The following is a 15130-nucleotide window of genomic DNA, read 5'->3' on the forward strand; positions in this document are numbered from 1 at the left end:
CACGGAGAGAATTTTTTCTTAGAATTTACCCTGAAAATATGACAGCCGTGGGACAACATTGTGTGTGTGTGTGTGTATTTCGAAGAATTTTAATATAAATCTCTCTCATTCATTAATAAAACTATACTGAAGTATAAAATAAGTTGGATTAATTTTACTGAAGTGCATGGTAAAAATCTTTAAAATATTGTATTGTACCACAATCACCAATAGAAGTAGACAGTACAAAGTTTTTACTGATATAGTTCGTTTATTTTAAACATGGTATAAATAATAAATTAAGTTTTTGATAGGTGCGGCGTATATACCGGAGTTACCCTATAATAATATGGTATTTATTTTAATAATGAATTATAATAAAATGCTTCGTTTTTTTTATACTGTATTTTTTATTATGTTCAATACCATTAAAATAAATGAACGTCGTTTAACTTCAACGTGTTAAGTTTAATTAAAATTATAAACAAATCGGCAAAATTAAAAAAAAATTTTATTATTTTTATTAAAATGTAACTATCAAGTTACGTTATAATTATAACAATTTCTTTAAAACGTCTTCATAATAGTTACTTTATCATATCCTCTTTTTTGACATAGTTGATCTCCCTTGGAAATATTTATATGTTGATATAATTGAAGCGCATTATACGTTATATTACATATTTTAATACAAATTGATTACACGTATGTGAAGGAAACCAATACATTCTAAACGATGCTAATAGTTAACTAATTCCTTTTACGTTCAGTTTTAAAATAGATTTTCATATTATGACTGCCTATGTAGTGACAGAAAAGCAAGATATTTAGGCCCATATTCAGAACGCGCTTACAACGATGTTAGCGCGCTAACATACTATACTTTACGTCACGCATATTACAGACTTTTAGAGATAAAAGTGCGCTTTTATCGATAAAAACACGTTCTGAATACGGCCTATATGTCTAAGAATTTTAATTATTATTTCTCAATCTTACCGTTATTAATTAATTTAGTTATTGCGACATTATTAAGATCATATCCCTTCTCTTAATTTATATATTACTTATTTTTTTATAAATAAGCATTCAAAATTTACTCCAAATATTTATGTCTATTAATTGTACTATTATCGTACAATTCTTTAGCACAATCGATAGATAGACTGGCTATCAACTATGATGCAATTTGCAATTACATAAAGAAATATTAAATAATCGAATATGGATAAATAAAGCATTTATTTTGCATTCATGGATAATTATAATTACATCAAATGCAAATAAATGAGGCGTTTAATTTGTACTCAGAGGTAATTGTAATTACATCGCTAAAAAATAACTATAATGCTTGTCTTTATCGTTAAATTATATGCAATTGTCTGAATTTTGATAAACTGTTTTTTATTACAATTGTTTCATTTTAGAAATTCGAATAACTTACAATAATGTTGTGCATTTTCCATCCTGTGTAGAAAGCAGTAACATCATTCATTGTTATTCAGGTCGGAATTATTTAATACAATTTTTGTTTTATGTGTGTTCGTAAATGCTTTGCATATCATCTTGAAATAATGAAAATTTCAATCGCACATCAAAGCTGCTTTTGACGCATAAAGCCCAAAGATGCACCTCAAACAATTATTCGTATATGCGTAGATTGCGCAGCTTGTAAGAGTCTCTGAATATTTTAAGAATAGATTTCGAAGCATTTATCAAAACAAACATAATTACTCTTTGAATTTAATCGAGCATATCTAACGAGTTATTATTCATGCAAATATAAACGTCGAAAGCATTTATAGGGATCGCGTTCTTTCACATAATATTTAACTGTAAAGCCTTCGTGTCAACTTCGTCAAATAATAACGATCTTAAGACTGATTTTGCAGCAAATGATAAGATTTTTGTCCATAGCAAATAATTAAAGGTGTGACAAAATGAAAGTTTATTCTCAAATAGAAATAACGACGTTTAATCTATAATAATCAATCTATAATGAATAGATATATAATTTTATGTCTTTCAAATTTGTTTCAAATTTGCCCCTTTTTATACAGTCACGCTTTATACATTTACACTATGCATTTTTATCAAAAATAATGGAAGGTATTTATTAATTAAAGATATTTAAGCAACGTTTCACAATTTTACGTTATTAACATCAAATAATATCAGCTGACTATGTTCTGAATTCTATGAATGCGCTGCGTGTTCTACAAAGAGAGATTTGACTTGAAAACAAAATTGATCGATTGTTATTTATTGTCATAATAATCATTTATACTTAGTTTTTAAATTAATAGAACACAATTAATGAGCTGCAAATGAAGTGTGAAATGCATTTCAGATGAGCTGATTCCCCCAAATCTCTGTTGGGCAAATTTATCCGTGCCAATGATTCAATTCGCGTTGCGCACAAAGCGATTACAGTAAAAAAATTTAATTAAAATTTTTCGCAAGTAATGAAGTTTACATATTAACATACCGTTAAAGAAAAAGAAATCTTGCCATTTTACTGTTAAATCTTATAGTGTCAAATTAACTTAATGTCAAATTAACCTAATGTGAGCCGCCACTGCTCCTACTCAATAATATCGTTATTTTTTACTAAAACAAAAATTATATTTGACACTATACAGTATCAATTTAACATTATACAGTGTCAAAAATTATCATTTTAGTAAAAAATAACGATATATTTAGTAGAAGTAGTGGCGACTCACATTAGATTAAATTTGACACTATACACGGAGAAAATTTTATATTAAGTTTTAATACAATTTAAAATTACACTTTACTGTGTCTTGTATTTTCGATGGACTCTCACAACATGATTCCGACTTAACTTTTACTATGGTAATTTTTATCACATAAATAAAGTAATTATTTTGTTAAGCCATATTCTAACATGAAAACAGTTAATTTTTACTATGGTACGTAAACAAAATTTGTTAGATATATTTGATTTTGTAATAAAAAATTTTTACTGAAAAAGTGTAAAAATTACGTTATAATATTGTTTTTAAAAAAATAACTATAGCATTTAAACTTATAATTTACATGAAGACCGCAGCTACTACCACATTATAGTAATTTTAAATATAAAATTTTCTCCGTGTAGATTTAATAGTATTGGACCGTATATTTTATAACATTGTAAAACAAACAATGTCGAAGATTTATTTTTGGTAAACTGTAACAAATGCTTATAGTCTTACTTTGAAATATAAAAATTTATTAATTAAATAAATTAAATATATCAAATGAAATAAAATTAAAATGTATTAATTAATTGTATTAACTAAATTAAAAAAATTAAATGTATTAAAATTAAAATGTATTAATTAATTGTATTAACTAAATTTAAAAAATTTTATAATTATTGAATCGCGGTTGCTTACAAAAATAGTCTTACGAATTTTTCATTTTACATTGATTATTCACAAATTATAAGTTGAATTAGTAGCTTATTATGCATCTCTGTGGTGATTACTTAAGATTAATGATTATTTTTTTACTTATAATTACTTTATTATATCAATATTTCTTTCTATATATTAAAATTATTTTTCACGAAAAAGTACCGATAATGTGTCCTCCATAGTCGACGAACGAAACACATCTTGCCCTATCACTCGAAACTTTATACAGCTCACTTAAAGATTGCTTCAAACGGCCCGAAAATCGGATGCAAAATGCGCATACGATCTCACAAGATTGTGATGTAACGGAGCGCAACGTTCTTTCGAAACAGTAAAGGGAACCCTCATGGACCACGGGTGAATGCTGCTGAATCGGCGAGTGACAAGAGGCACTCTCCTCCACTTTTCCTTCCCGTCGTGATACCGGCCTCGCTTTATGCCTTAAACCGAACTCCAAACGTGCTCGTCGTTTACTCCTCTCTTTTGCAACTTTATTATATTACTTATCGTGTTTCGAGCTTCACAGCAAAAATTAAAATTAATGCGGCGAGTTGATATAATGTTAGACGTCAATATAATTTTGAAAAGTCATTGAACGTTAAATATATCATATACACCTGTCGTTTCGCATATGGAGCTAAAATTCGGAAATTAAAAGTTAATGTATCAAGCTTATCTCGAATATAATCTCGTTGAAAAATATTCGAACGTATATTCAGGATATAATTTCTGATTACGTGTATTAATCGATTATTATGCTTTTTTATTAAACTGACACGCGGATTTGAAAAATATTTTAAAGAACTGGAAAGAATACGGGCGTTAGAAGTCAGGCGCAGCATACAAGATATTTTTCTTATGAAGCTTGAAACTTCTTTATTCAACAAACGTGCTAAAGCTTAGCTACGCTTTAGCGCGTTTGTTGAATAAAGACGTTTCAAGCTTTACAAGTATATTATTTGCGCGACGTCTTCTGCGCCTGACTTCTAACGCGCGTATTCTTCCCAATTCTTTGATTTATAAGGAGTCTTGGTTAGTTTGATTTGTTACACGGATTTAAAATATTTTATATAATTTGCAGAAGATTTCAAAAGATATCGCGAGAGCAACAAGATCTTATTACACTTATGATTAGTGGACGAATATCCTCTCGCGTGTGTTGCGAGCCGCGGTTTATCGATAGCGGATATAGTCCGGTCCTCGCGCCGGAACAAAGTTCTGGCACGCGGACGATGCTATTTCGCGGTGGCTATGTCGGAAGGGCGACAGGGAATGTGGGCATAAGAGCTGAGAGAGAACGCAGCATGTCCTAGATAACTCCTTGTAACATCTTTGTAGCGTTAACGTCATTATTATGTCACGTTATACCGCTCGAGAAGGAAAGCCTCGAATACCGCGGGCATATTTTCGAAACGCGTTATCGACTTTCACTCGACGTGACAAAATGTTTTGAAATTTTATTAAAAATATTAACACTTAATTATATATAAAAATAGATATATATAAATATATATTTGGTGTTATTTCAGCATACAAGATATTTTTCTTTTTTATAAAAATATAGTTTAAAAGCAGAAAATACATGTATATCATATAGTTAATATAAATAAATATGAATATAGATTCATGTCGTCAACTAGTACTTAAAAAATTAGAAATATTAAATTAGATATCTCTAATAACACACTTTATCCGGGATACATCCTGGAGATGTCCTTAGGATGTTCAAAGGACATACGGACGTTCTTCGGATGTCCCCAGGGCATTCCATGGAGGTCTGTGCTGTTAGGGATTGCACGTGTTGTTAATTATGCAAGAGGATTGCTCTCGTTGCAACGAAAGCGTTATAAAAATTTGAAACTCAGGATCTGTTGGTAGTATTAACTATAGGTCCTCTTTAGACTTAAAATGCGAGTAATCGATACGGATTGAAATGCATCTCTCTCGGTAGGACAGAATATCAACTTTAAAATCAAATGGAACATCTACGGTGAACAATTCCATTCACACATCCATGAAGTGCACTCATGTTCGTTAAATACTTAATGAATTTCAATTATCGACATTTAGGACCCATTCATAACGTTAAATATAATTTGACAGACATCGACATCTAATAAGATATATTACGTCCTATTTATAATTTTTATCACGTCTTCCTAATCTATTTGTGTATCTATTTAAATTATCGTATTTCGATTTACTGATTCTTAGTTATCATAAAAAGAGTATATTGTTATAAATCTTCGTATTATTTCATTTAAATTATTTCTAATTTATTCGCGATTTCGATACAATTAATAATTGAGTTAAAAGATTCAATTATTAAAGCAGTGATAAAATGTACTTTAATTTTTAATTTAATGATTTTGATTAAGATTAGATTATACATAATTTACATTGAGTTCATTAATAATCTGCATGATGTATCGAATGATTGTCATACAGTCGAGAAAATTTCTTATTAGGGGAAACCGGGGGATACAAAAGTAACACGGGACAATAGTAACATCAATATTTCTTAAACTATAACGTATATATGTACATAGTCGTGTAGTAAAATTCTATTAACAGATAGGCATTAAATCGTTCGTTACATGCTGATTTTCGCGGAACGTGCACGAGTGCAGAAGCAGAAATTACTTTTTTCACGCATAAAGTAACTTTTATTGCATGCACAAAATTCAAAATATTTTTTTTCTTTATAACAAAGATATAATGTATTTTAATATGTTTTAATGATTATCTATGTTGATGTTTTTCACATTTGAGTTGATTTTTTTATCTAGGTTTTTATTTAAAAAATTTACTATGAATAATAAAATACCATTAGGGGGTAATAGTAACATCGATGCCTGGGGTCAGTTATTCAATTTTATATTGTAGAATCTGGATTTTGTAAGAAGGACTGTTACTTCGGTTTACTTAATAGCATTATCAGTAACTTTTTTATATTTGGCAAATACTTTTTGTAATCGAACCATGGCGTATATCCAGGATTTATTTTTTGACAACTACATCTATTCATTGTTGGATACTCAGCGATATTTGAATGTTTGGCGTAAATCCAGGATCTACCTTCCGTCGACTACATATAACTGAAATCAGGCCTGAACAACGAAAGTCTATTTTTAATAATTTTTATTATACTTCTATAATTAGTGATCTATGTTAATCTATTGTAGTCAACAGCTTTCATATACATACTTGTTTATAACTTTGAAAATGAAGGTGGTCGAAATGTTAGTTGATGTAGACATATTTTTAGTTTGATGTAGACATATTTTTATTTTGTTTTTATTTTTATTTTATTTAATGTCAACTGTATCATATGTATATTAAAATTTTTGTTTTGGCTCATAGCTCTTCTGATTTATTTTGTTTTATTTGAATTATTTGAGCCTTTCTTTATTATGTATTTTTAACATTAAAATTTTTGTTTTGGCTCATAGCTCTTCTGATTAATTTTGTTTTATTTGAATTATTTGAGCCTTTCTTTATTATGTATTTTTATTAATAAAACCAATAAAATAATCATTATTTTATTTATAAATGGTATGGTATAATTGTCCCTATCTACTGTTACAATCGTCCCAGGGGTTGGGACGATTGTAACAAAATTCCTCATAGTATTTAAACAAACATAACTTTTTTCTAGTTACATTGAAAAATTGACAAGAAGTTTAGTTACAAAGAAAATTTTGTAGCTAAATAAATTCTACATCTAAAGGTATATACTTTTTTTAATATAAATATTATATTTTAACTGTTATAACACTTAAAAGTCAAAATGTTACTTTTGTCCCCGGTCTCCCCTACTGTCACTTTAAATAACTTAGAGAATTCGCTTCATTTGTTAACTAATTTAATTATCAAACTGCCAGTGTAATTTTATTATTAATTAGCAAGATATTCGAGGATACAATTGTTCCGCAATGAGCCATTTACTTTTAGACCGAAGAATAGACTTTCATCTAGAATAAACTTTCGTTAGAAAATACGAATTTCAAATTTTGTAGGAAAACTTGTCGCTACATAATTATCTCTATACAAACAGAATATTGCACGGAATTCATCGCCAGTGGAATAATGAACGTACTTCTGTGTTATATGTATAGTTTCGTCATTCTCGTGCCACTCACTATGGATAAGTATCATTATTATGCATTCGAAACCAACACGACATCAGACATCGCAACGATGCCGTCATCAGAATCGTTGGAGTCGACGTTGACGATCGGTAGCAGGATGCCACGAGCTACGCTGAACGATATTGTCTCAAAGAATATCACAATGGTCCTCGAAAATCTACTAATGAATTATGAAAACAGTCAGTTGCCCACGCATGGTAAAGGTAAGAAAAATAAGGATTAGTGCATTGAAATAAAGATTGGTATTTGTAAATATAATTACATATTATTATAATTATAATTATTACTGACATAATATTATTAAAAATAACTATATGTATAATTCTGGGAACAAATGTACATATAGTGACAACCAAAAATTACTATAAAATTGTAGTAATCGGAATCATTTTTGTGGTAATTTTAACCATTTTTATGGCTATAATAACTATAACTATGTGTGTGGTCAATATTAAAAATCTTTATTTTAGACCGCATATGTGAGAACACAATTAATACTAGAAATTTAAAAATGCCTATTACGATCGAAGCTGGATCTTCATTGCTTTAAATAATTCAAACTTGAATTACTAATGTATACTATATATGTACTTGCATATATATCATATTGTGGTTTTGAAATGCGCGCCGAATTGTTTTTCCGGACTATAAACGCAATTAAAACTACTCTAGTAATCGCAAATTAAATATAATTATGATCATTTTAGATTGCCAACTATATATATTTGTTGCTAGAATCTATCTATATGATTGTCTAGACTATCTATATGATTGTTATTAATAATATTATAGCAATAATAATCATAATAATCATATAATAATACATAATTATAATTACAAATACCCAACAATTTTTCTCTTAGTGTAAAAACGAGTGTTTTCACTAATATAATTACTATTTAATGAATTTCTGCTATCCGGAAGTTATAAAAAATATAAATATATTGGATGATATCGTATTCGTAGAAAGTTTTTCTTTCTAGAAACTCATATATTCGCATCATGTAAGAGAATAAACAAAATTTCTTCTCTGCAAATTTATATATGTATTTTGTAGTTTTTTTATACTATAGATAGAGATGCACAAATTTTTATCTTTTCACTACTGTGTTTTATAATGTTCTCACTAAAAATGTAAAGTGAAAACAAGATGAAATCTGTGCAAAACTGTTTTTTGTTGTTCGAAGTGTACTCATAAAAAAACATGCTATATTCAAATATTAATTATTTATTTCAAGTATTTCAAAAGTTCATATATTCACAAATATGCCTAAGTTTATCACAAGCATCAAATTCACGAGACAGAAAGAAAAAGATAGAGACATTATTTAGTGTGATGTATTTAGTCAAATGCTCATAATATTTTAAAGAAAAGACATGCGCGTATGATATATAAATGACACAATCATATGTATTAAGAGTAATATTTAATGATTAATTTGAAAAAGATTAATTTTTATAAATGACATTAGAACATCAGATACAACATAAAATACATACAAACGTAACAAGCGTATGCATGCATTTAATATCGATATTAATTTTATGAATAAAAGCTATATTATGCTGCGGTTAGATACTCTACACTGAAACTGTTTCATGATGCATTATGTCCTACACCTGCACTAATCGCAACGGAAAATAATATCGGATATAATTGAATTCCGGAGAGCTGAGAAAAATCGTACACGGTGGCCTAACCGCTTAATTATCGATAACTAAAGCCCTAGATTATAATGCCAAATTAATGCAACGGTTTGTAGCATATTAAAATTAAATTAAAAAATGATATGTTTAAACACATATCCTAATTATCCGAACAAATCCGATCATCGACTTATAATTGCCGTCATTTTGGTATCCTTTTTAATTTGTTAAAGCTAAATATTTTAAACTTTTTCCGACATACTGATAATAACATTTGATAAATCTTATGTAGGCAATTTTTCGCATTTTTTCAGGCGTGCCCACAGTGGTCAAAACCAATATTCTAATTAGAAGTATGGGTCCAGTGTCTGAACTTGATATGGTGAGATTCGAAATTTCTCAGTAAAGGAGATGCACCAGCAAATGTACTTTTTCTATTTTCCTTCTTTTTTCTTCCTTTTTTTTTATCTCTGCGATATCATGAAATATTTTAAATACTTACGTCAATTTCTAATTATTGTATCACAAATCGGCCATTTATTGCAGGAATAATAATCGCTCTAATTGGTCTTATTATTTTAACATTTTTATTAATTTATGTTACCGCAAAGTTGATATAAAAAATGCTCGGAAGAAATTTAAGCCTAATATCAGAAATATAATATATTTATATTGGAATCAAACTTGAACTATATGTATATATAGCAATAACTTTTAATCGGTCGTTTACTATAGTGAGAATGCTATTGCTAGTAGTAAGCAGCTTTAATCAATTTTTGCCTTATTTACTTTTAAATCTGTTTGAAATCTCACTTGGTGCAGTCTTAAAAATTCTTCCATCAGGATTACTCGATGGACTGCTACTTTCGGCAATCGTGGCGCGACTCACGTTTAAGCTTTCTGGGCCCGATCAAGTCCCTCAGCCTCAGTATCAAAATGCTCGAAAGGATTTGGCGTCCCGATACATACTTCTACAATGGCAAGCATAGTTACGTGCACACGATCACTGTGCCGAACAAATTGCTAAGGATCTCCCAGGACGGCGATATATTGTACTCCATGAGGTTTGTTCGCGCGTGAATTTACGCACTGTGTGGCAAATCGAATCCGATTTCGAATCCGATATCTATACGAGATATGTATTCTCGGACTTCTTTTACTAACGTCAATGTTGTATAGACATTCATGGAAGAAACATATAAGCAATCGACGGATGAAGAAGTTTAATTCTGTGATTTGTAATGTATTCTATCGCAAAATATCATGTGGAAATATTAGCACTGCTGCTCTCACAAAGTAATTACAATAGATGTAAATTTTTGAGAACCAATCTGTATACGACATAAAAGGAAAATAATGTAATGTAAAATGGAATTAGATGTAAAATGATAAAATTTTAGACGTACATATTAATATCACAGTTTTATTTATGAAATAATTGAAAGGTAATGTAGAACTAAGTAGAAAAATTAGATATAAATATTTGATATCATAATCTATTTTCGTTCATGATTCTTTTTTAATGCAGGCTCACTATTAAAGCTAAATGTCCAATGGAGCTAAGGAATTTCCCTATGGATCGACAGTTTTGCCCGTTAATAATGGGAAGCTGTATGTATTGATTTTTTATAATAACTACATAGTAATATTATACCTTAGCAAGCTAAGTGCCACAATATAAAAAAATTAATTTTTAAAGTAAGAAAAATGTGTAAAGAAAATTTTTTAATTGTAAAATTAAATTAAAGAGTCGATATGTTAAAACAAAATTATATTATGTAATTTCTTTTACTCCGCAAAACAAGAAATTACATGAATTTTTATAATTCTAATTTTCACAATTTTTTATTTTATGTTGCACTTATTGACTTGAGCACAATCGTACCATACTTTTGTTTTTACGATATAATATAAAATCTGTATTCCATCTTCTTTTCGGCTATTATTAATTTAATGAGTCGCAGCTCTTTATCGCTCTTTTATTGCAAGATTATTTGAAAATGCAGTGCTTGGATTATTTCTAGTGATTATTTAGAAATACAATGTTTCTTATTGCACATCAATTGAGACTCAAACCAACAGAGATGCAATTCGTAAGAAAACCAGAACAAATAATATTTCATTTGTACGTCCTCGCACGCTACGTTATGCTGTTCCTCACATGCATAACGTCCATCGATATTATTCTTCGGCGAGTGTTCGCAATCGTCCATGTCGAAGTTATGATCGCAATAAATTCGATATTCCTTTACGTTTCGGCTTTACGGTACACAGCAGCTCCGTTTTCTATCATAACAGATGGCATCATGGCCTAAGATGTAGAATAATATCAAAATTTATTATCATAAGCATGCACTAGTGACGGAACTCTCCTCGAATCAAGATGCATGATTTAAGATTAGTCATTTGTATTCGGCTAAAGAAATATCCGGGTAGAATGCGGCATAATATATCTACATAAAAAAATTGTTTGATTGAATTAATTAGAATTCTGGTCGAAAATGAACAATCCAGAATTCTAATTAAATTTACAAGATTTTTGATTAAATCTATTAAAATTCTAGTTGAAATAACCAACATTTAATAAAAAATCTAGTAGATTTAACAAAAATTCTGGATCTTTTATTTTCCACCAGAATTCCAGTTAATTCAACCAAGTACTTTTTTCCATTTCGATGAATTCCTGAATGTTTAGGATTGACATTAATCGAAAGATAAATGTAAGAAAAAGAAAAATACATCTCTCTTGAATAATTAATTAATTATTAAATTATCCATCTATTGGATGTTCATAGAATTTATAATAGAATATCCCTCGGATATAAATAATTCAATTAAAGAGGAAATAAATAATCATTATAGGATGTCATTGAAGTACGATGTATCTTCAATATTTCTCTGAAATGCTTCTAGTATTTTATTAGATAATTATTTTATTTCTTTTCATGTTATATAATATTGTTACGTCTCTCTGTTTGTTAGATGCGTATACATCAGGACAGCTGGTTTACGAATGGCAGGAAGGTTTATCGGTGAATTTTATTCCCGGAATGGCACTGTCACAATTCGATTTAATGGGTTCGCCGTACAGAAATCTCACGTTTTTCCGTCGCGAGGGCGAGTTCTCGGTACTGCAAGTATCTTTTAACTTGCAACGCCACACCGGATACTTTCTCATACAAGTAAGCGTTCGTAAATCATAGTGCTTATTGCAAATGATAAATAAATGTCATTTTTATGCAGAATAACAAAAAGACTTTCTTACATCAACAGGTTTATGTGCCGTGCGTTTTAATAGTCGTGCTGAGTTGGGTATCCTTTTGGATTCATCGTGAAGCGACGAGCGATCGAGTGGGTTTAGGTACTTACAATCATTTTGTAAGATTTTTATCGCTTTTCTTCACATTTTTATTGTTTTTTACATTTGTAATTTATTCTTTGAATATAAACAATCGTTATCGTAAAGAACATTCTATACTTGTTTAGCGCCTTTACCATTTTTTCTTCTCTTTACAAGCGTTGAAAATCTCATAAGCTCTAGGCACTATGTGTGCCTTCGGTACTTAAATAGAAAATCTAGCCCTACGTAGATAACACTGTATCATAAATTTTCCAGGTATCACTACCGTTTTAACATTATCGACGATAAGCCTCGATTCCAGAACGGATTTGCCGAAAGTTAGATACGCTACCGCTCTGGATTGGTTTCTACTGATGAGTTTCGGTTACTGCATCGCCACTCTCTTGGAGTTTGCCGGCGTTCATTACTTCACGAAGGTGATAATCACGATACTTTAAGTCTGTTTTCTGTGGCTGAATTAGTGTACACTTTTAGAATTTAAAATGAGATAGATATACGTTTGATATTTGTCGAAAGCGAGAAAGAGAATTCTAGAGCAGTCTAGTGCAAGAATAGAAAACAGACTATTTGTTATCTGTTCAATCGCTTCCTTGTATGGGGACTTTTAAAAAAAAGATATATGTTGGAAGTAACATGAAGTATTTTGGCAAAACCATTGCAATCTTTTAGGATCTCTTAAATGTGATTTTCAATATATTTTCTATATATTCAATATATTTTCTATATATACAGGGTGTTACAGATACATACTAGGCAGTACGACGGGTTGCACGGCAAACTTTGCATGGCCAAGCGTGGTTTAATAGACAATGACAGTGACTTTATACATTATAAAGTTTATACTACAAAATTTTATTATTTATATTATAAAGTTATGTTATAAAGTCACTGTCATTGTCTATTAAACCACGCTTGGCCATGCAAAGTTTGCCGCGCAACCCGTCGTACTGCCTAGTATGTATCTGTAACACCCTGTACATGAATATTAGAAAACGTAGTACCTTTGTTTAGAATTCCGATAGATTATTTAGGAAAAGCTTCTAGCTAGACCGCTCGATTCATTGTATATTATTTTTACTTTCGAGCGATCTTGTCATTGGAATGCGTACTTACCTACGTTATTTCCGCGTTCGAAAGTTTACGAAGAAAAATTGTAACCCCGGATCTACAATAGATTTTTTTTTAAGCCTTAAGTCGTAAGAAATGGACGAATCACAATCGATTATTCTTCTCGCATTCGGCTGTAATTAACCAGTTTTTTACTGCTTAAGACTTAATCATCTGAACCCGGTCAACCTGCTCTCCTGTCCCGACGACCGGCGAATCAAATACAATCAGTGTAAAAAAAATTTGTACAAAAAAAAAATCTTATTTGTAGAAAATAAACATTAATTCGCAATTTTATACAATTAATACATTCTGTTCTAACATAATCAAACGAGCTTTGCATATATTCCTGATTTTAGGAACTAAATTTCTCAACTGTACGAATACTTTTTGAGCAGCCAAACAATACAATTTTTATCAAAACATAAAAAGGCTAAGGAGCCAAGCTTGTTGTTTTTGTGCTATACAATATTTATTGTATATTCATTGTGGAATAACAATTATAAATACATATAAACGTTTCGACCTTTTTACATCAGGTCATCATCAGTGTAATAAAATTATCGCTACCGGTTTACATTTTCGATACAATTTTTAATTTTCGCTTATTTTTTAGATGATATATTTTCTATAATTGATACATCTTTTTGGTATATATAATTTTAAGAAACATACAGTCTATATTATTCTTTATAAATAAATTGTTAATTATTTAGCAAGAAATGATCGTCAATTAAACGTCGAATCGACATCAAATTGATGCTGAAATCATCGTATCGATATCGATTTGACATCAATTCGATGACTCATTTCTCGCTGGATAATATTTACTTAATAAAGTTTTTTTAAAAAAATATTTCCTCTATGTACTTTTTGCACTCATTCTAAATATTCTTTGTTGTTGCTACGCGAGATCGAAGGCTCGCGGCTAATAACGACCTTCATATGTTTACATGATGTGTTTAAGACAATGTTGTAGCTCAATATGTTTAAAAAAAATTACTGTGTTCGTGGAAAATTATTCAAATAATATTTAAAATTATTTTTGCAACTTTAATTAAAAATATGCATAGAAAGAAAGATATAATTTGAATCAATAGTTCAATCTAAATTTGAACAATTTTCAGGTTGGTAGCGGTGAGATTCCGTTGGATGACGATGAATGGGAAGAATGGAAGGAAATCACTAGCGAGGAATTCGAGGATACATTTCACTCGATGATTTCTTGCAGTCCTCAGGCAGTTCATCCAGAAATTATCGATACGAGTACTAGAAAGCGTGGTTCTCTCATATCCGCACTATACAATGTTAGTTCGAGAAAGTAATACAAAAAATTTTACGGCGATTTAGAACCCAGAGTAAAAAGTAGAAGTTTTTAAAAAATAATTAATATAAAATTTGAAAATTTTCGTTTAGTCTGTAAAATTGTGTTATTAAATATTGATATGTCTTTCTTTTAT

At 29.7% G+C, this 15130-nt stretch overlaps 1 protein-coding gene across 1 annotated transcript in view; it reads left to right on the forward strand.

Annotated features, from left to right (window-relative positions):
- The first annotated feature begins 7493 nt into the window (after positions 1-7493).
- Positions 7494-15130, forward strand: part of LOC108768382 (gamma-aminobutyric acid receptor alpha-like) — an 8538-nt gene continuing 901 nt past the window's right edge. The window contains exons 1-8 of the mRNA XM_018518783.1: positions 7494-7758; positions 9517-9584; positions 10046-10266; positions 10731-10813; positions 12185-12384; positions 12476-12563; positions 12819-12979; positions 14798-14977. Of these exons, the coding sequence (XP_018374285.1) occupies positions 7494-7758; positions 9517-9584; positions 10046-10266; positions 10731-10813; positions 12185-12384; positions 12476-12563; positions 12819-12979; positions 14798-14977 (1266 nt within the window). The remainder of the gene's footprint in view (positions 7759-9516; positions 9585-10045; positions 10267-10730; positions 10814-12184; positions 12385-12475; positions 12564-12818; positions 12980-14797; positions 14978-15130) is intronic.

Source organism: Trachymyrmex cornetzi, unplaced genomic scaffold (assembly GCF_001594075.2).
Source record: "Trachymyrmex cornetzi isolate Tcor2-1 unplaced genomic scaffold, Tcor1.1 scaffold793, whole genome shotgun sequence".
NCBI classification, from domain to species: Eukaryota; Metazoa; Arthropoda; class Insecta; order Hymenoptera; family Formicidae; genus Trachymyrmex; species Trachymyrmex cornetzi.